Source organism: Cnephaeus nilssonii, assembly GCF_951640355.1.
Source record: "Cnephaeus nilssonii genome assembly, chromosome: 1".
Lineage (NCBI taxonomy): Eukaryota > Metazoa > Chordata > Mammalia > Chiroptera > Vespertilionidae > Cnephaeus > Cnephaeus nilssonii.
In genome coordinates this window covers 51334950-51356691 of record NC_137072.1, presented here as the reverse complement: position 1 = coordinate 51356691, position 21742 = coordinate 51334950, and the positions used below count along the sequence as shown (strand labels likewise).

Sequence of the window (21742 nt, the reverse complement as noted above, 5' to 3'; positions counted from 1 at the left end):
CCCAGGTGCAGAGCCCGTCCAATAACAAGAAGAGGTATCATTATCCCCATTTTTAGATAAGGACAATATCATGGGCAAAGGTAGCTATTTAGATCACACAGCGACTGAGTAAAATGTTTAGCGCTCCTTACACTGACTTAACACTCTTTCATTGCCATTTTCTAAACCGTTTTCCATGCCCCCCTCTTTTATACTTGATCTGAGACCTCATTTTTCATAAAATCTTGGATGTGTTACATGTGTAAGATATCTCACATGGATACATCTTACACACACACACACAAAGACTCACCAATTTTCATTTTCATCCTGGAGCACTTCAAATGCCTTGTTTATTCTTTCAAAATGGAATGTATGGGTTATAAGTGGATCTATGTTGATTTTTTTTTGCAGGTAGTCAGTTACAAGTTTAGGAATGCAATCTCTGCTTTTGTACTCTGTAGAAAAGAAGGACAACAATAAAGAAACCTAAAAAACCCACAATAAACTAATTAAAGAATCAAATGAATTCATTATGTATAAAATTGGCAAAAGCATTCATGGGAGGCAGTAAACCATTTCACTCTTGATCCTCTTCCTAATCTTCAGAAGTAAGGTAATTTATCCCATTGCAGAATTCTGCTATCACTCAGGAGTACCATGACACACCAGCATTGTAGGTGAGCAGTGTCAGGCCTGGGATGAACTGTTGGAGTGTCCTGACACTGTCATGGTCAAAGACCATCAAACCACAGTGTTCCTTTGCCTTCAGGTCATTAATGATTTCTTAAAACAGCTTACCTTCCAGCTGATTTGGTTTTAGTTACCATATTCTCCTTCCACCTGTGGCTCTAGATATATCTCCTTCAAAAGTTAACATTTCAGTCCTAGCTGGTTTGGCTCAGTGGATAGAGTATTGGCCTGCAGACTGAAGGGTCATGTGTTTGATTCTGGTCAAGGGCACATGCCAGGGTTGCAGGCTCGGTGCCTGGTAGGCGGTGTGTTCAGGAGGCAGCCAATCAATGATTGTGTTTCATCATTGATGTTTCTATCTCTCTCTCCCTCTTCCTTCCTCTCTGAAATCAATAAAAATATGTAAAAAAACCCTTAACATTTCAACCTCAAAAATAAATTTTTCTACTTCTTCAGTGGTGTATTGGGGAATAGTTTAGTAGAAGATGCTGGCATTATTTTCCCCATTTTTATAACTTTGAGGGGACTGAGGTTTAGAGACATTAAGTATTTTTCACTGATTGTATTTATTATTATTTTTTCATTTCCTATATTTTATGATGCTTTGATATCTTGGGGCCTCGTGGACTTGGAGAGAAACTGCCTTTCCCAGGGTTCACTGATTTCTAGAGATAATGAACAGCTTGCTTTAGCATGCTTTTGATATGCAAACCAAACACTCTTGAGTCCATATTCCTGATTTCTCTCTTTTTATCAGTCTCCAACAGTTTGGGACACTATTCCTCTGCCCTAAATCATCCTAGGACCAGTTACTAGATAACTGGGGACCATTCCTATAGCCTAGAACCTGTTGAAATTTGCTTAGCTTTCTTACTCATCTTGCCTGTTCCTTCTCATGAAAAACACAGTTAAGTCTCTGGCCCATGCTTTCCCTCAGTTCTTCCTGCCTCCTGTCTATCCCTGGTGCTTCCCCATAAGGACCTATATGGTATGGCATGCCCACTTCTCTTAGGAACTATGAGCAATAAACTCTTCTTTCAAGGCAATTGTCCATGTGTCTGTCATCTTACCATGTCTGATGAAATCAAATCCTGTTTTAAAACTCTGAAAGTGGGGAAGCTGAATCCAGAACCCAGGTCTTTATATTCCTAGCAGAGTCCTGTTTATACAATATGTTTTTATAAGACACTTAGAGACCTGGTGCATGGATTTGTGCACCAGTGTGGTCCCTTGGCCTGGTCTGTGGGGATGGGGCCGAAACTAGCTCTCTGACATCCTCCGAGGGTCCCAGATTGAGAGGGGGCTTTTCTCAGGTGATGCACCCTGGAATTGTGCTCCCTCTGTGGTTCCAGGTGTGTCACCTGAGAACTGCAGCTGCCAAGTCACTGCAGTTCAGCAGCTCCTGCGTTGAGTGTCAGCCCCCTGGTGGTCATTGCGCATCATAGCTACTGGTCAGACAGTCACATGGTCGAACAGTCGCTTAGCCTTTTATATATATATATATATATATATATATATATATATATATATATATATATATATATATATGGTTTAAAAATAAAACACCGCAAAAAAGTTGAGTCTTTTCTTCTCTTTTCCTTTCCTTCCTTTTCTTTTCTTTTCTTTTTTAAAAGATAGTTGGTACTCTTTATCAGAGCCCTGGCTGAAGATATTTTATGTTTCTTAATAGGGAAATTTGTACTAAAATATCTGAGTATTAGGCAATTGGCATGTAGGATTTTGAGAAACTTAGAAATGTGTCTGCATGGAAGTGAAAGGAAAAAGCCATCACAGATTTTGCCATCTGAATGAGAGTTTCATTAAGGTGATTTTCCTTGGTGTATTTGCATTTAATGAGGAAGGAAGGAGACACACCAGATACATAATGAGGAGTGTTAGAAATGGAAATACATTTCTCCAATGAAGCCAAGGACAACTACCACTGAAAAAAATGATCAGTGTCAATTATGCTTCACCATTCCAAGCACCAGCCTAATCTTTTTTGAAATAGTTCAATTTTTAAATTGAGTATTTATTCAAATAGGAAAATTCAGACATATAGAGTTTCTGGGAAAATAAGCTTTTATATAAGAGGTTGGTCAATGGCAAAGTTTTTTCTAGTATTTGACATCTAGGTATTAATCCAGTTTTATTTACGTTCAATCAACTTATGCAAAGCTAAATCAATGAAGAAAGGAAAGAGCACCCAGATATTTTATGATAGAAAAAAGGCTTCCAGTTATCTTTTGCAATATATGTGCTTTCCTCCTCATCTTTTGTCTGGGCTCATAAGCTACTGTAATCATTGTTGTTACTGCTACAATTTAATGTTAATTTTGTACGTATTATGTGTCAGTTTCTCTTGCCAAGTGTTTTAACTTCATCTTCTCATTTCATTATCTCTATATTATATAAGAACAAAACTATTACTTAATCTACTTTCCAGACAATAAGACTGGCAATTAATGAGCTTAAATAACTTGCTAAGGCACAGGTCTGGTGAGTATTCTGACAGCAACGCCCTTGTTTTTAAGTTTATGCCAAATTAATCTTATTTGAGCATCGTAGCAAAAGTCAGAGAGCAAGCTATCACAACTGCACTATCTAATAAAGCAGCCACTAGCCATATGTGGCTATTTAAATGTAAACTCATCAACATTAAATATAATGATGCCGAAACCGATTATTGTCACTAATAGAGAAATGTGAAAAGAGAATCCGGAAGGCTGGTCAACCTTAATTGCTCTGAATGGTCGGAGCTAATTGTTTAGTTGAGACATTGGTAGTTAAAGCAACCTCCACCTGTTAATCATATGTAAATTCTTGCTGATTGTCTATTATTGGAATTTCCTGCCTAAAGGATATGGGTGTATTTTATAACCTCAATAAAAGGGATAGCAAAGGCCAGAGCAGTAGTAGTCTTCCCCCTTGAGGTGGACTCCCACCTGGCCCCTCATTTCCCAAACTGATTCTTTTCTAGCCTCTCTTCATTTTGTTTGCGGCCTTCTCCAGAACCCGAACCCTGAACAGGAACCCTGAGCCACGCGGGATGTGAAAGGGGCTCCCACATAATGAAAAGTCAGCTTTCTGGTTTCCACAATAAGATGTTCAATAGCTACATATGGCTTGTGCCTCTTTTATTGGACAGTCCAGCTCTAGGACATTTTTATCATTGCAGAAAACTCTCTTGGTCAGTGCTGGTCTGGAAGCATCTGTGGGTGTAAAGCATGCCAAGACAGGGGTTTGGAGGTGTTGTTTGGGAAAAAGAAATCCAAACATGCCACAATAGAGTTGTCTGTTTTGTTCTTAAATAACAAATTAGGGTGATTGTTGTGGCTATGAGAGGGTACTTCCCCTTCTCCTTACTAATACTTTAGGAGAAATTGAAATTATCATAAAAGGAGAAGTTACTAAAGCCCTTGTGGATAGTGGGGCCACTTTACCTGTTCTTAACCCTACCCATTTAAGTTTCCCTCTCCCTCGGAGCAAAGCTTCTGTACAAATGGTAGGGGTATCTAACCAAGCAATGACTGTTTTTAAGTCAGAACCTGTCCCCTTTCAACTAGGGGATGTTACAGGGCAACATATATTCTTACTGGTCAAATCGGCCCCAATTCACCTGATAGGGAGAGAGTTCCTTGAAACCCATGATGCTCATATATCTTTTTCCTGAAAAGGTGAAATGTATTTAGAACTAAATGAATCAGATACTGAACCAATTGGGAAAATAATGATTTTAAAGGAAATTTCACCAGAGGAAAATAATCTTAAAACTGAACGTTTGTTGCAAGAAGTTCCAATTCGACTTTGGGCCCTTTCCAGTACAGATATTGGCAAGATTGAGTCAGCCACTCCTATTAAAATAACCATTGGTAATACTTTGCCTTTACCTAATATTCGCCAATATCCTCTAAGACCTGATGCACTAGCTGGAATTAAGCCCATTATTCAAGATTACTTAAAAAGAGAAATTATAATTCCATGTACAAGTCCCTGTAATTCTCCTATCTTTCCAGTAAAGAAACCAAATGGGAAAGGGTGGAGATTTGTGCAGGATCTCAGAGCTATAAATAGAATAGTTATTCCCCGACATCCTGTGGTCCCAAATCCACATACTTTATTATCAACTATTCCTGAGGACTGCCAATATTTTTCAGTAATAGATTTATGTAGTGCTTTTTTCAGCATTCCAGTAGAAAAGGACAGTCAATATCTCTTTGCTTTCACTTGGGAAGATCGACAATTTACTTGGACTGTGATGCCCCAAGGATATACAGAAAGTCCCACCTATTTCTCCCAGATATTAAAAGCTGATCTAAATGATGTTAAATTTCCTAGAGATTCCACTCTAATTCAGTATGTGGATGATTTATTTGTATACTCTAGGACATTACTAGACTCTCAAAAGGACACAATTTACCTACTGCAACAGCTAGCTATAAAGGGACATAAAGTCTCAAAGGATAAGCTTCAGTTTTGCTTACCTCAAGTAAAATATCTTGGCCATCTCATATCAAAGGATGGGCTACTGATTAACCCAGAAAGACTTAGAGGAATCCTATCTTTCCCTCTTCCAAAAACAAAAAAGCAGCTTAGTGGATTCCTGGGCTTAACTGGATATTGTAAAAATTGGGTTCCAAGCTTTTCATTGATAGCCCAGCCTCTCTCTGCCCTATTAAAGTTGGATACACCTGATTCAATTTAGTGGAACTCTGAAGGGAAACAAGCTGTTGAGACTTTAAAGGAGGTACTATCTAAAGCTCCTGCTCTGGGGCATCCAAACTATAAACTTCCCTTCTTTCACACATGAAAGTAAGGGCAATGCTTTAGGAGTTCTAACTCAGAAACACAGAGACCACCATAGACCTATAGGGTATTATAGTCAGCAACTAGACTCAGTGGCAAAAGGGCTCCCTCCTTGCATGAGGGCCATCTCCACTACAGCCTTGTTATGTAAACAGACAGAAGAGATAGTCATGGGCTCCCCTTTAACTATATATGTTCCTCATTCTGTTGAATCCTTGCTGAACTCTCATTACACTCAACACTTCTCTGTCAGTCGACTGGCTTCTTATGAAGTGCTCTCTGCACCTAATATTACTTTAACCCGGTGTAATCGCCTTAACCCTGCCACGTTGTTACCCTCTTTACAGGATGGAGACACCCACAATTGTGTTTTACTTACTGACCACCTTCTTGCTCCTAGAAATGATTTACAGGGAACTCCTATTGATAATGCTGACTTAATTTGGTTCACAGATGGATCCTATCTAAAGGATGAACAAGGACATTTTCAAGCTGGATATGCAATAACTTCCATGGTGGATATAATTGAAAGTTCTTATCTGCCTGGAATCAGATCTGCCCAGCCAGCTGAACTCATTGCTTTGACTCGGGCTTATCAATTGGCCAAAGGTCAGGTAGCCAATCTCTACACTGATAGTCGCTATGAATTTGGTGTAGCTCATGACTTTGGAATGTTATGGAAGCAGCGAGGCTTCTTAACTTCCTCTGGTCAGCCCATAAAAAATGGAAAACTGGTTGCAGAATTTTTAGATGCCATACAGCAACCAAAACAATTGGCAATTATAAAAATCCCAGGGCATTCTAAAGCCACCACCATGGAAGCAAAAGGAAATCATTTTGCTGATGCTGCAGCTAAGCAGGCAGCATTGAACAGTCAAGTTATCCAGACCCGAGAATGTTCTTTACTTCCTATTGTGAACGAAAGAAGCCACCTGCTAAGCTGACAAGCTCAGGGGAGGCCTGTGTGGCAGTCTTGAAAACTCAGAGACCTAAAGTAACCACAAAAGATGGTCTGAAAATTAAATATTTAACTACAAACAGGTTATAGTGGGCAGTCATGTCCTAGGCCGATATCTTCCCTGACAAAGATCAACTTAGATCTTCTTTCCTGAGCCCATTTGCCTTTTTGCCTCTAAGATAACATATCTGTGAGATGTCTGGGTAACTTGTAACTTCCTTCTTTTGCTGGAGCCCCTGGGGCACAACCAAATGTGGTGGGCGCCAGGACAGATACTTCAAATTCCTTCATTATCATGTTAATTGTTCCTGCACCCACCTAAGTATGAGTCCATCATTTTACTTTTTATCCAATCCCAGGGGTTTCCCACCGTTTGACTTTATCCCACCTCCTTAATCCGTCACCAATGAATTTCATGTAGCCCACCTATGTCCCTCCTTTGATGGCAATGTATAAATACAGATGTAACCCGCCATTCCTTGGAGCATTATCTCAATTCATTGAGGTTCTGCTTCCCGGCATATGTCGACAGTTTGGCTCAAATAAACTCACTAAAATTCTTTACAGGTTTCAATGGTTTTTTTTCGTTAACACTATTAAATCAATAAAAGATTATCTTTTACAGTTTCTACACACAGCCATGGAATACGAAAAGAGAATATGGCAACAAAAAGGGGGAACTTTTGACCCAGACAGACAGATATGGCTTGGACCCAATCAGAAACCTATTTTACCTGTAGGGGCTCAACTCCCTGTACTTCAACATGTACATGAGCTAACACATTGGGGTCCTGAAAAGATGATTTCAAGGAGTAAACAATATTACTGGAAACCTTCTCCTACAGTAGCTCATAAAGTGTACAGCAAATGCTCTATCTGTCCAAAATATAACCCAGGAAAACCACTCCATTGATCCCAAGGACATTTCCCACTTCCTTTGGACCCATTTGAAACAAGATTACAACTATATATTAGTCATGATTTGTATGTTTTCTCACTGGGTTGAGGCATTCCCTTGCAGGAGAGCAACAGTCTTAACAGTTGGTTGTTACTAGAAATGTGTGGACGAAAGGAGCCACATGCTAACCTGACAAGCTCAGGGGAGGCCTGCGTGGCAGTCTTGCAAACTTAGAGACCTAAAGTAACCACAAAAGATGGTCTGAAAATTAAATATTTAACTACAAACAGGTTATAGTGGGCAGTCATGTCCTAGGCCGATATTTTCCCTGACAAAGATCAACTTAGATCTTTACTGAGCCCATTTGCCTTTTTTCCTCTAAGATAACATATCTGTGAGATGTCTGGGTAACTTGTAACTTCCTTTTTACCCCGGACCCCTCAGGGCACAACAAATGGCACCGGGACATTCCCTCATTGTTATTGTTATCAAGTTAATTGTCAACTGTTAATTACGTTAAAGTATCCTGTATCCATCTCTGTAAAAGAAGCACATGTCCCTCATTTCACTTTTCGCCCTATCCCAGAGGTTTCCCCGCTTTGCTTTATCCCACCTCCTTAATCTATCACCAATGAATTTCATGTAACTAACCTACGTCCCTTTCCTTTGATGGCAATGTATAAATATAGATGTAACCCTCCATTCTCCGGAGCATTATCTCAATTCATTGAGGTTCTGCTTCCCGGCATATGTCGACAGTTTGGCTCAAATAAACTCACAAAATTCTTTACAGGTCTGAATTATTTTTTTACGTTAACATTGTTATGGTGAGAATTGGGGTTCAATACACTGAGATTTTCTTCTAGTCTAATCCTGTGCTTGGGAGCCACTCAGAGACATACAATTATGGAATGTCTGAGTGCCAATGAGTACCCTGAAATGTGATTATTCTATATCTTAATAATATCAAAATGTTAATCTGTGTTTTTTTTCTCCCACAGGTAATAAATACCTGTGAGGAAGGCAGAGGTGTGCTTTTCTATTTTAACATGTCTCCCATTTCCTTTCATAGAGGTATATTTTTCCTACCTTTTCATTCCTTTGTTTCTTGCCAGGGTGACCAAGTTTGCAGGGTGACCAAGTTTCTGGAAAAGGCGATGTGGCGTCAAAGACTTACCTCCCAAAAAGCTGCCTTTCAGGGTTCTCCCAGAGTTAATCAACTGTGGGTCAAAGGAGAGTTGTGCACGGTTGGGGGCTACTCCCATAATCACACAGACTCCATAGCTCCGACGGCATGACTCCAAAGCCGCAACCTAATTTCAGCAGTAGACTGATTAGCACCCCAGTACCCTGAAATCATACCTCTTTTGACTCACAATCCTAAAATATATTTTCAGGGGTGCTGTATGAGAGAAAAAGAAAAGAAAAGAAAAGAAAAGAATAGAATAGAATAGAATAGAATAGAATAGAATAGAATAGAATAGAATAGAATAGAATGTGGTATCCCCCTCCAGCCCCTCACCCCCTTGAGATCTTAGGCAAGCTTCTTTAACTTAATCACAATTATGTTTTTTAAATCTTGAAAATGGGGATAAGTACTTAATGAAAGATGAAACAGAGGGCTGGAGACCATGGGATACCAGAACACAGGCTTTATTGGAGATCACCCTGCTGGCCGCCTTCCAGAGGGGGAAAGGGAAGAGAGAGAGGGAGAGAGAGAGAGAGAGAGAGAGAGAGAGAGAGAGAGAGAGAGCCTTTTAAGGGGAGGAAAAGAGGGGACGGGGCTTAGGGCACTCAGCACACGCTGATTGGTGGTTTCATGTAAGGTACATGGTTAGGGGCCTAGGGATTTAGGAATCGGGGGTTTAGGGTATTTGGCAGGTGCTGATTGGTGGTTCAATGTACAGTCCATATAAGGTGTTCAGGAATGTCCGGCTGGGCTGCAGGTGGAGTTTACATCTTACTCCGTCCATCAGTTGGGAGAAGGGAGGATCTATCACTTAATTCATAAAATGATATGAAGATTAAAGGGGATAAAGTGTATAAATATCTTGGTGCTGTGCAAGGCTCATAAGATGTGCTCAAAAATAGTTAAAAATTATAGTAATTTCATATCTTCATAAAATTAATTTAATATGCACCCACATGTTGGCAAGCAACTTCCCCTCACTGTGCCCCAAAACCACATACCATGGTATCAATGAGTCCGATGGCCTCAAAGGCAAAGTCAACACCGAAGCCCGTCATTTCAACTACTACCTGCTGAACAGGCTTCTTGAGGTTCCGAGGGTTGAGAAAATCTGTGACTCCTAATGCTCTTGCCCTGGGAAATTTCTTCTCATTGATGTCAACCCCAATGATCCTACTAGCACCAGAGGCTTTGCATGCCATGACAATGGCTGAACCGATTCCTCCAAGTCCAAAGACAACACAGGTGGAACCAGGGGTGACCTACAAACCCAGGAGATAAATTTCTATGAGAAAAAAAGCCACTTTGGTTTATCTCTAATGGGAGAAGCTCTCTGATTGCATGGCTCCCAGGATGTAGGTAAAGTCACTGCAAACAGCACTTACCTTTGCAGTGTTAAACACGGCTCCAAAGCCCGTGGGCACCTCACAGCTAATGATACAGACTTTATTCATTGGAGAAGCATCATCAATTTTTACCACTGCAATTTCATTCACAACAGTATATTCAGTGAAGGTGCTAGTGCCAAAAAGATGATGAATCTTCTGTGCTCTGCAGGTAAACCTGCTGGTTCCATCTAACATTAATCCAGTTGGAGAAAGAATACTGTGTGACATAAAAATACAGGATTTTAGTTCCCAGTCAATACCTATCCCAATGAAAACAAATTGGATGAAATGAAGTCAGAGAAATTGAAACTAACTCTTCCTTCACGCATACGTTGCCCTTGGGGTGCAAACAGAAACAGCATTCTCTGCACTCTGGAAGAGGTAACGTTAAGACTTTATCTCCTAAGGAAAGAAGAACAAAGTGATTTGAATCTTGGGCAGAGGCATGGAATGCAATAAACATTATATTTAGTGATAGGAAATTATTTATAGTGCATGTTATCAATTTGTTTTAATGATAATTATTACTTAATTTAATTATCATTTCACTTTGGATTGGAAATAAATCAGTTTTAATGCAAATTAGACCTTTTTAACCCTTTGCACTCGCTTGCTTTTTTCTCGATTCCTTTATTCTAATGCTAACCGTGTTGAGTCACACTCGACATCCGGGTGCAAAAGGTTAAATTTTTTTTTTTTACTTTAAATCAACTTATATTTTAATTCAAAAATTTAAATACACACATTCATAGCAACTATAAAAAATACACCTTGTTTTTTTAAAATGGCATTTTCAAGAAGGGAGTTTTAGCCAAAAGCAATAGCAAAATTTACATGATTACAGTAGGCTGAATCTTCACACTATATCCTTTAAACATCAGAAGTAGGATTATCACACAACCCTCTTCTGCCATCAAATTATTTCAAACCTAATACTAGTGCTCTAATGAACAAAAGTATAGAAATCTCTTTATGACTCTGAACAGCATACGCTCAGAAAAGCATAAACACCATTTTCATTTCTTTAGCATCTTTCCCCCTAGCACTCTTCTTTCAGCTCCTACAGCAATTACTCTGTTAGGTCAACGTAAGTCTAAAAAGTAAGGCTTCAGATGAGTGACCAGTGGTTATTGACATAATTTCTTATTCTTTTTTTTTTAAATTTCTTATTCTTTATAATAGAAAATTTGGGCATACTGTTAAACTGGAAGGCATTTGGTATATGCATACCAGTCTTCAACATGTACTGAAATTTACTAAGCAAGGCGAGGACACAGATTATCTTAATATTTAAAGCATCAACAATGACATTCTTTTAGAAACAAAGAAAACCAAATAAAATTTGATGTTATCATAAAATGCTTTTGCTCTAGCGCTTTTCACACTCCCCCCCCGCCCCCCGCTTTATTAAATTGTAAATCCTTGAACTTACTCTTCACTGAACTTCCTAATGTAACTGGGAAAATATGACTTGAATGTGTTCTGTATAAAATAGTTTATGTGGTTGAATGCTAGAAGAGCACAGAAAAAAGTAATTGCAAAGATGTTTACATAACTCATTTCTTAACCTCACCCATCCTATGTTACAAACACTGACTCCCAAGTGATCCTTGGGCTCCTCTGAAGCACAGAACACAGTATATGACTTGGATGATTTTCTCCACTCTCCTAAGTATGGTATATAATCAGTACCACTCTAAATGCCACAGGGAATTAGGGCTTAATCTCTCCTGGAAACCCCATTGAGGAAGGCTGCAATAGACACTAGCACATCTCTTCTTCCCCAACTCCTCTCCCCACGGTATCTATTTAACTCATAGCCAACTTTGTCCTGTATTCATAACCACAGGGGAAAATTGTTTGAAAATGCCTAACTTCAAATATTTAAATCTTAAGCTTCCTCTTAAATTATATTTTTCTCTTTAGTACATACTTTTGTCAAGTTCAGTATAAAACAAATCATGACTTTTTATTTTCTATCCACAAACAACAGAAATCCTCAAAATTTTTTTGGAGATTTGGATCCAGAATTCCTAAATAGTTTGCATAATATAAGATACATATAAATTTTGGGTTATCCTATTCTTATTAACTGATGATGAAAGATGAAATATTTTGCTCAAAAAGGTAATGTGAATTTTGAAAACTTGCTGACTCTTAAGAGAATAAACAATTGGTAAAAGATGGAAAGGTTTTTGTGATATGTGCTATCTGGAAAACTCTTAAGATTCTCTTACTAAGTCATAGGAAATAATTGAAGAGAATCTCATCCACACTAAATGAAAGTCTTTTATCATACAACATAACTTGAAACAAGATTATTTTTCTTGCTAACACTGTGGGGCAACAGTTTGTTTAGCTTCTTCTGTGATTTGACCTCTTTCCTTTTAAGACAATGGTGACAAAGATTCTAAAATAAGAACCTCTCAATCAGTTAAAAAACCTATCCCAACATATTAATATGCTTGTCATACTATACTATACTGTGATCATGGGTTGGCAAACTTGTTCTGTAAAGGGTCAGGTGTAAACATTTTAGGCTTTGCAAATTACAGTCTCTGAAGCAACTAAACTCTGTCACTGTTGCACAAAAGCAGCCATAAACAACAGATAAATGAATGAGTATGGCTGTATTTCATACTCATTCATTATTTATGAACATTGAACATCATATTAACTTTCATGTGTCATGAAATATTCTTTTTTTAAAATGGCAAACACAATTTTCAGCCCATAGGCCATGAAAAGCAGGCAGTAGTAGGCTGGATTTGGCCCATGGGTCAGAGTTGGCTGTCCCTTATATAGTCTTTTATCTTATATAAAATGTTTAAAAATTACAGGTTTTGAGTCTAGAGACTTTGGAAACTTGTTTCTGGATCTCTCATTTTAAAACTTACCAGACATGCTCTCTACTGTCTGGATAAATATACTAACATGAGAGAGAAAAAATAATTCAGAATATAAATCCCTACTTAAAAAGAAAAAAAAAAAAAGATAGAAGGAAGCTATAAAACAAGTGTTTCACCTTAAACATATAATTAGGAAACAAAAATTGTATTCTATGAAATATAAAACAATATGCATTGATTTGGTATATACTTCTTAGTTTTTACTTTAGGAAAAAAATACAATAAAAAAAGGTTTACAAATCTCTCCAACTCTTGTACAAAAGGTTACAACTGAAACCAGCAAGCCCTTGCCTGTAGATCCATCAGCTCTGAATATAAAGTACACCTAGGAATTGGAACTTACCTAAATGAGTTCTGGGTGCTCTTTAAAAAATGCACAATTAGTCATAAAACACTATGGCTCTGCAAGTTGGGACACTTCTGAATAGGAAACCCCTGCCTCCATAATATAAGGAAATAAGAATACTATTTCCACAGTCATCATATAAAAAACCTTCACACTCTGACTCACCTTTATCAAAGGTAAAATGTTACTGATACATTTCATGGATTATTTTGATCCTCAGTAGTTGCTAAATACAAAATAAATTTTGGATGAACTTTTCTATGTTTGAGTTTCCCAAAGCAAGATGCCAACACAAAATGTATTCAACTGGCAGAAGTTCATGGGCTAAAGAAAAAAGAATCTCTCTATATAAAAGCCTAAGCGACTGTTACAACTGAACGTCTGGAATGACTGGAACAACCAGTTGACCAGTCGCTATGATGTGCACTGACCACCAGGGGACAGATGCTCAATGCAGGAGCTGCCCCCTGGTGGTCAGTGCGCTCCCACAGGGGGAGCGCTGCTCAGCCAGAAGCCAGGCTCACGGCTGGCGAGCGCAGCTGTGGTGGTGGGAGCCTCTCCTGACTCCGTGGAAGCGCTATGGAGGGGCGGCTGCAGGTGCAGCAGGCCCAGATGAGCTTGGGTTCCTCCCTGACTGCCTGCCATTTGGTGCACTGCTACATCCCTGGCCTGCGGGGATCAGGCCTAAACCGGCAGTCAACCAAGCTTATTCAATGTTAGGCAAGAATGTTTGCAAGTGAAATGAACATTGTTGATTTTACAGAAAAGGCAAAATGGTGCTTCAATTTCATGAGGACAGAGGGTTGGCCATGAGAGCACAAACAAAGTTAGCTCAGAAAATGCCACCAGTTTATGAGGATGATCTCACATATATAGAGAGTGACTCAGGAGACAGCAGTGATACAATAGAAATTGAAGAAATTGATATGTCTGGAACTAATAGTGATGAAGAAGAGAGCAGTGATGCAACAGAGGGTGAATAAAGTGATATGCTGCATAATATCATAGTACTGGTATGTGAACATTACCTGCAGTAATTACTAAATAAAAATGTGTTCTGTTTTATGTTTAAAATATTGATTTCTTAATTTTGGGTTGGAAAAGTGGAGGGCATCTTATACACAGAAAAATATGGTAGTTCTGAAATTTTTGCATCTGGGTTCTGAGCTTTATATATGGCTAGCTATTTTTTAGAAAATCGAAGGTAAGAAGTCATAGGCTTCTTTGGATAACCACTCAAAGTGGATGAAAATCATCTGGGTATATACACATATCTAAAGGGAGCATGCAGTCCACTTTCACAGATTGCACAGAACTGCGCTCTGGACTTCCCCAGGGTGCGCAGCACTCCCCATACGCCCTAAGAAGTGGCATTGTACCCCACGACGCAGTGACCAGACCCCAATCTCACAGAGTGCCCTGGCTCAGCAGAGCAACTCCAACAAAGGCAACTTGAACCCGTGTTCAACCTTCTGAGTTTGCAAATAGACCTTTAAAATACAAAATAAAAATTGAGGATTTGTCTCTAATAACATTGAGGCTCAAAGGCAATACAGACCTAAGTCTAAGAATTTGTGGTATAAGGCTTGTCCACTTTGATTAGTGTTCTATGCCAGGAGCATAGCAGAGTGTTGCACTCAGTAGGTGCTTCATAAATATTTGTTGACAGAATGAATTAACACTGTAGTGTTAATGCTAGAATTAGTACTAATTATGAGATATACTAGAGGCCCGGTGCACAAAATTCGTGCACTGGGGGTGGGAGGGTGTCCCTAAGCCCAGGCTGCACCCTCTCCAATCTGGGACACCTTGGGGGACTGCTGGCTTGCCTGCCTGCCTGCCTGCCTGATTGCCATAAATCGTTTCTGTCTGCCAGCCTGATCACCCCTTAACCACTCCCCTGCCAGCCTGATCGATGCCTAACTGCTCCCCTGCCAGCCCGATTGCCCCCAACTACCCTCGCCTGCCGGCCTGATCGCCCCTGTCCTCCCCTGCTGGCCCGATCAACCCCAACTGCCCTCCCCTGCTGGCCCGGTTGCCCCCAACTGCCCTCCCTTGCAGGCCTAGTCACCCCAATTGGCCTATCCTGCAGGCCTGGTTGACCCCAACTGCCCTCCCCTGCAAACCAAGTTGCCTCTAACTGCCCTCCCCTGCCAGCCTGGTTGCCCCCAACTGCTCTCCCCTGCCGACCATCTTGTGGTGGCCATCTTGTGACCACATGGGGGCGGCCACCTTGTGCGAGGGTATTATGGTCAATTTGTATATTACCTCTTTATTATATAGGATTCTTGAGTAAGAGCCCAGAATTTGAGGTAAGACAACCTGTGTTTCAATGCTAGCTCTGCCATTAAGTAGCTAAATCAACTGAATAAGATGATTAGTTGGCCAAAGCTTCTATTTTCTCATACATAAAATAGGTATAAAATATCTATGACATATTTATTGTTGGAAAACGTGATATTGTCAAGCATTATCCAAAGTGTTTGGAACATGAATTGTATCCAATGTGGAAGAAGTAATTGTAAATTCTTGATGAAACTTTTATAAATGCTACAGACAATTTAAAGGATTATCATATGTGTGTGAATCTAGAAAAAAAATTTAACCATACATAATTTTAATCTGATGATATTCCAATATCTTGTATATATTTGCAGATTTCAGTTTAATTTGATATGGGTAGACTAGAGATAATCTCTATGGAAATGAGTGGAGAAAATTTCTTTTTATTTGAGTTTTTTTTCAGATAAACACACATTTTGAAGATTCTGAATTTTAGGCTGACTATTTTTTCATATATGTTGTGTGAATGCATTTAAATATTTTGTTACTATGTGATGAGTTTGGCTCTTTCAGGTGGTTTGGGGAAATGTCAGGGAGTGAGTTAGGAAAGGAGAGTTTACTGGATTGGCACCATATCTTGTCCAGTTACTTACCTGGTTTCACAGAGGTTACACCTTCTCCAACACTCTCTATGATTCCAGCTCCCTCATGGCCCAAAACTGCAGGAAGAGGTACTTGGTTTCTCCCTTCCACGATGTGCAGATCGGTACCACAGATCCCAGATGATAAAATCTGAAAGGTGATTAAATGATAGAGAAAAAAAGGTTTGTCGTAAAATTGGATCTTTCAGAAAAATGCAATATTTCCAAAACTAGCAACAGAATATATTCTTTAAAACCTTGACTATATATTTGACATGTTATTGATTGCACTCATGCAGTATAGCTATTTCAGAAAACAGACCAAAACACTTAGTTTGTCTCTGTCTTTATAATTTTATTTAGGCCTCTTTAACATCACAATGAATTTAACATTATCATTGAAGTATTTTCTAGCTCTTTGCCAGGAAGAGCTATGTGTTCTATGGGATGTGATGAAATAGACAACCCAAAATTTATGGTCTATTTTGATACCTATACTTAAATATATAGAGGAGACTCCTGGGTATCAAGGTATATATGCTTCTCTTTTGCATTGCCCTTAATGCCCTCCCCCTATCCCCAAAAGAAGAAATTAAAACATGTTATGTTTCCTATCCTGATCCTGGCACCCTGGTGCATGACTAGTAGGACAAGTGGAATTGCTGGGTCATAAGGCAGTTCCATTTTTAATTTTTTGAAGAAGTTCCATGCTATTGGCCAGGATATAAAGAAAATCACCTACATTTTTGAAAGATAGTTTTGCTGGATTTTTGGTTGACAGTTTTTTCTTCAAGCACTTTGAATATGTTATGTCTCCACCCTCTGGATTTCATTGCTTCTTATATTAATTTTATTGGGATTCTCTCATATGTGATGTGTCATTTTTCTCTGGCTTCTTTTAAAACGTTGTCTTTGTCTTTGAACACAGAATTTGGCTATGATAATTCTATGATATGTGTAGATCTCTGTGTTTATCCTACTTGAAATTCATTGGGCTTCTCAGATATGTAGGTTAATGTTTTTCAGCATATTTGGAAATGTTTTCAGCAATTAATTTTTCAATTTTTTAGGCCCCCTTTTCTCCTTCTGGGACACTGATTATGCATATGTTGATATGCTTGATGGGGTTCCACAGATTTCTATAAGTAGAAGCTGAGAAGAATGTCTGCCCTATTATATAACAGCATTTGGAATAACTTTATAATTGTGAAAAACCCAAGAAGTTTTTGGATCAATAATTACCTGTGTTGACTTTGAAAGTATTAAAAAAAGTGTATTTAAAACATTAAAAGACATTTCAGCATTTATTATATTTGTTCTACTTTAACAAAATTAAATAATCTCACTAATATATATGTTAATACAGATCTACATGTAAATCAGAGATACCCTTAATTATTTGTAAATAGAAAATGACACTTGTTCTTCTAAAATTGTAAAATTATTGTAAACACAAATATCCACATGCATACCTGCAAAAAGTCTCATTTACATTTACCTTAATTCGAACCTCACAAGCCTTTGGTGGATCAACTTCAAGTAGTTCAATGGACAGGGGAGCATTAGCCCTCCAGGCAATGGCTGCCCTGCATAAAATCACCTATTAAAAAAAATGAAAATTTACTGCCATGAAACTAAAATGAGATGAAAAACATAGTTAAATTCACTTTTACTATGCTGACTGATCATTTTGGTTATGTCGCTTTGAAATGCAGATGATCTATTGCATTTAATGAAAGCAATTATATGTGTGAAAGTAATTTACAATGTTGTAATGTGAAACCAGTGAAACCACTGATAACTATTTACTTATCTGTCTGTAGCAACATTAGATGCATGTTTTTCTCCCTCTATGCATCTCATGTCATCCTATGGTATAGTAGATAGTCTTTGTTTAAAAAATAGTTTTATCACATAAATCTGATTGATACACTTTATTCTTAGGAAATATCTTTTCTGAATTCCAAATGATACACAATGTTAATATTGGCCAACTGATCTTTGGAGCACAGTTCTGTTTTAGGTTATAAATTTCTGCATTATAATTTTTAATATTAATAATTTATTTAAAACAGAAGATTAGAATTCATAATGCAAAGAAAATTACAAGAAATGATACAGGACAAAAATATTATTTTTGCTTGTTTAGTCAATTTCACTTATAAAACATCACATAGAACATCTTATCTTACCTTGGTACTTAGTTTCTGTGTCTTATAAATTATTTATTTATTGCATTTTTATTTTTAAATCTCTATACAGATTAAGCTTATATATTTATTGATTGATTTCCCTCCTAAATTAATCAGTGACTGCATTTGGAGGATGATTTTAGTTTTATAAAAGATTATTTTACTTTACAGAAAGAGTAAGTTATTTCTTTAAATAGTAGCAGTTCTTATTTTATCACAATTATGATCTTGTTTCTTAAAATTTGACTTACAAATTACCTGGAATACTTGCACTGTGTAAAGCATGGTGCACACATATTCCATGGGAACTTCAATGCAGCATTAGATATTGGGTTTTACCTACTAATAGGATCATACACATTTTAAGAGGAAACCATGACTTACTTTGTTAGCTGTGTCTGTGGAGAGTCCAGTTTGCTCCATTATTCCCTCTGGCTGATGCAGAAGTGCGAACTCCTCTGTCTCTTCTCACCAGTTTAGACTGAGTATCTCATACCTCAGGATGACTCATCACCACTGCACACCAATCAGGGAGGGAGGGAGAAAGGAAAGGGAGAAATAAAAAAACTGAGGGGAAGGGGAAGAAGGAAAATGAAAGCTATGAATGAGGGAGGAAGGAAGAGGATGAGAACAACATAAAGGGAAAGGAAGGAGGATCATTGAAAGAAAAATAAGGAAAATAAACAAGGGTTTAAAAGGAAATGTAAAAGATATGAAATAAAAATAACCACCTCTCCTACAATGTATACAATGATGCTTTATGGTTTGGAAATTCTCCATCCATAATCTCATTTTATCTTTAACCCAATCTTTGACTAATTGTTCATATCATTCCTTTATGGAATAATTTTAGCTAGAGCTCAAATAAGATTTCTAGTTTCAAGTATCATGGTTTTGTGGGGGTGGGGTAGGGGGGAGAATAATGAAAAAAATGTAAGAAATGATGAGAAGAGAGAATAGTTTAGAAAAAAAATAGTAAAGATTGGTGAAAGGTAACAGAGAAGGAATGAGTGTGAAATATGGATCAAAATTAAAGATATTATTTAAAGAGATCAACCAAAGGACTTGTATGCATGCATATAAGCATAACCAATGGATGCAAGACACTAGGGGGCGGGTGAGGGCATGTGCGGGGGAGGGGGTAGGGGAGGTCAGGGGAAGGTCAATGGGGAAAAAAAGGAGACATATGTACTACTATTTGTAATACTTTAAACAATAAAATAAAATTAAAAAAACAACAACAACAAACAAAACATTGTATTAGTCAGGACAAAAACCTAACTCAAACTGCTTTAGTAGCTCAGGTACCACAGTAATCTATGTCATCTGGTTTTAGGAACAGAAGTTTTCTCAACCTTGGCACTCAATCTATAAATATAGTAGAGGCCCGGTGAATGAAATTTGTGCACGGATGGGGGGGTCCCTAGGTCTGGTGGGCCATCAGGGCCAATCAGGGCTAGGCTGATCAGGGCCCAAAGGCCCCGGCGGGGTCGGGAGGGGAGGTGACAGTGGCCAGGCTGGGTGTGGAAGGAACAGACGCCAGACACTGACGCTGCCCTCAGCGCTCCACCACCCCAAGGTTCCCTGCCTCTCCCTTCTCCTTCCCTCGGTGCCATGCCACCATTGGGGGCCTGCTGGCCGGGGGAGGGGCAGGGGAGAGGTCAGGGGAGGTATCCATCCCCAGTTTGGAACATGCAGGAGGCAGCCAATCAATGATTCTCTATCATCATTGATGCTTCTATCTCTATTTCCCTCTCCGAAACCAATCAAATATATATTTTTAAAATGCAAGGTTTTTAGAGGAAGAAAGGTAGGGCAAGGGAGCTATTGACGGGGGCATTTGAGATCTTGCTCACATTTCAGATAGGATAACATAAGGTGGTCCTCACGGGGTGACAGGTGAGGAGTGGCAGTGGGTGGAGCAGGGCACTGTGGGCTGAGGAACGGGCTGTAATGACTGAGAATGTCTGTGACAGTGACACCGAGCATGTGTTGGGGCCATCGCTGGTATCATTCATCCCCAAGAGGTTTTTATTCCGGATGGGAGGAGAAACACGGAGATCAGCGGGCCTTTCTTCGCCTAGAAGGTGAAGCGGGAGGCAGGAGAGGGGTGCCCTGCTTCCCTACAAATGTAAACATGCAGTGTAACTGCACATGGATGTCAGTCTCACGGCCAAATCAATGCCCAGCCAGTGCTGGTGGCTCTGTCCTGCCACTCTTTGGCTGTGCTGCAGCGCTATTGGCTGGGGGGGGGGGGGGGGGGGGGGCGGGGAGGGGAGCAAAACCATGCCCCCAAGCACACACAGTATGTGAAGGGGCGGGCAGGAAGCCAGAAGCTGAAAGTCAGAGGTGAGGTGGCCCGGCAGCGCTATGTCCGCCATGGAGCCGGACGGGGTGTAGCTGTCAGTGCGACCAGCTTTGGAGTTAGAGGGGCTGCGCTCCCTGCACATCACCAGTGAGTCCCTGTGAGCCCACGGTGTGCCAGCTGGGCCCGGCAGGGCCTGGGGAGACCTCTCTCTCCTGGAGCCATTCTTCCCGGGGTGGCAGCATTGGCCGCTTTTTTTTCCTCACAATTTTTTTTTTTTTTAATTGAAGAGCAGGCTCTGGGCTTGCGGTTCCTGGGATCCCTGGGCCATAGTGTGTGCCTCCAGGCCTCACTGCGCTCCCCTCCCCCTCCTCCTGCATTGAGCGTCTGGGCCCCTGATAGTCAGTGCACATCATAGTGACTGGTCGACTGGTAGTTCTGGTTGTTCTGCTGTTATGGTCGCTGGGCTTTTATTACTAGTATGTAGGATATTTACTGGTTGTCCACTGTTTCTCAGATATTTGCTGAGTTGATGAAAATAATGGTGAATAAAAATGGTGTAAACAAGACAGAGTGTCTCTCCCCCTCTGGTTGAAACTTGCCTCAATGTTGGCTTATCTTAAAACTCATTTATTTCATCTCATTTCTTTTCTTTAGGCAAAGGTTCTGCACTGGAATGTAGGGTTAGAAATAGTACCATCTACAGAGGCTGTGTGTTCTCTCTTCCCACCCCACCCCACCCCAAATCACCTCGTTTTTTTCCCTAATCAAATCAGCTGAGTCAGCCCTGTTCCTATATTTTGAATCATCTTTAGAAAAAAGAGAGAGGTGGCCATTTTGAGTGGTCAGGTCTTTGTTAAAAGGAGAAAATGTAATTGCGTTTTTTACCGGCCTGCTAAGTATCACTGCCTGTTTTTTCTCCTTTTCAAGGATTAGAACTAGGAGGACCCTCCAGCATCGAGTGTATTAAGTCCCTTAGACACATGGTAGCTAGTACTGAACATGGGAACTATATGTCAACAGCACAAGATCCCAAAGAATGTTCTTGCATATGGGGACCCTGGACCCCTTGATAGAACAAGAATAATGACTAGATTCCTCCAAAACTGCTGCAGTGCCAGGTGAGAACCCTCAGTATGTGTTCTGCAGGGGAAT

At 39.5% G+C, this 21742-nt stretch overlaps 1 protein-coding gene across 1 annotated transcript; it reads right to left on the bottom strand.

Moving 5' to 3' along the window:
• Positions 1–288: 288 nt before the first annotated feature.
• Positions 289–18705, bottom strand: LOC307115745 (alcohol dehydrogenase 1-like; the record flags this gene model as incomplete). Its single annotated transcript, XM_079799121.1, has 8 exons — positions 289–437; positions 8512–8647; positions 9525–9785; positions 9909–10128; positions 10226–10313; positions 16103–16241; positions 17589–17690; positions 18667–18705. The coding sequence occupies 8 exons, from the start codon at positions 18703–18705 to the stop codon at positions 289–291; spliced, it is 1134 nt and encodes a 377-aa protein (XP_079655247.1).
• Between the last annotated feature and the right edge of the window lie 3037 nt (positions 18706–21742).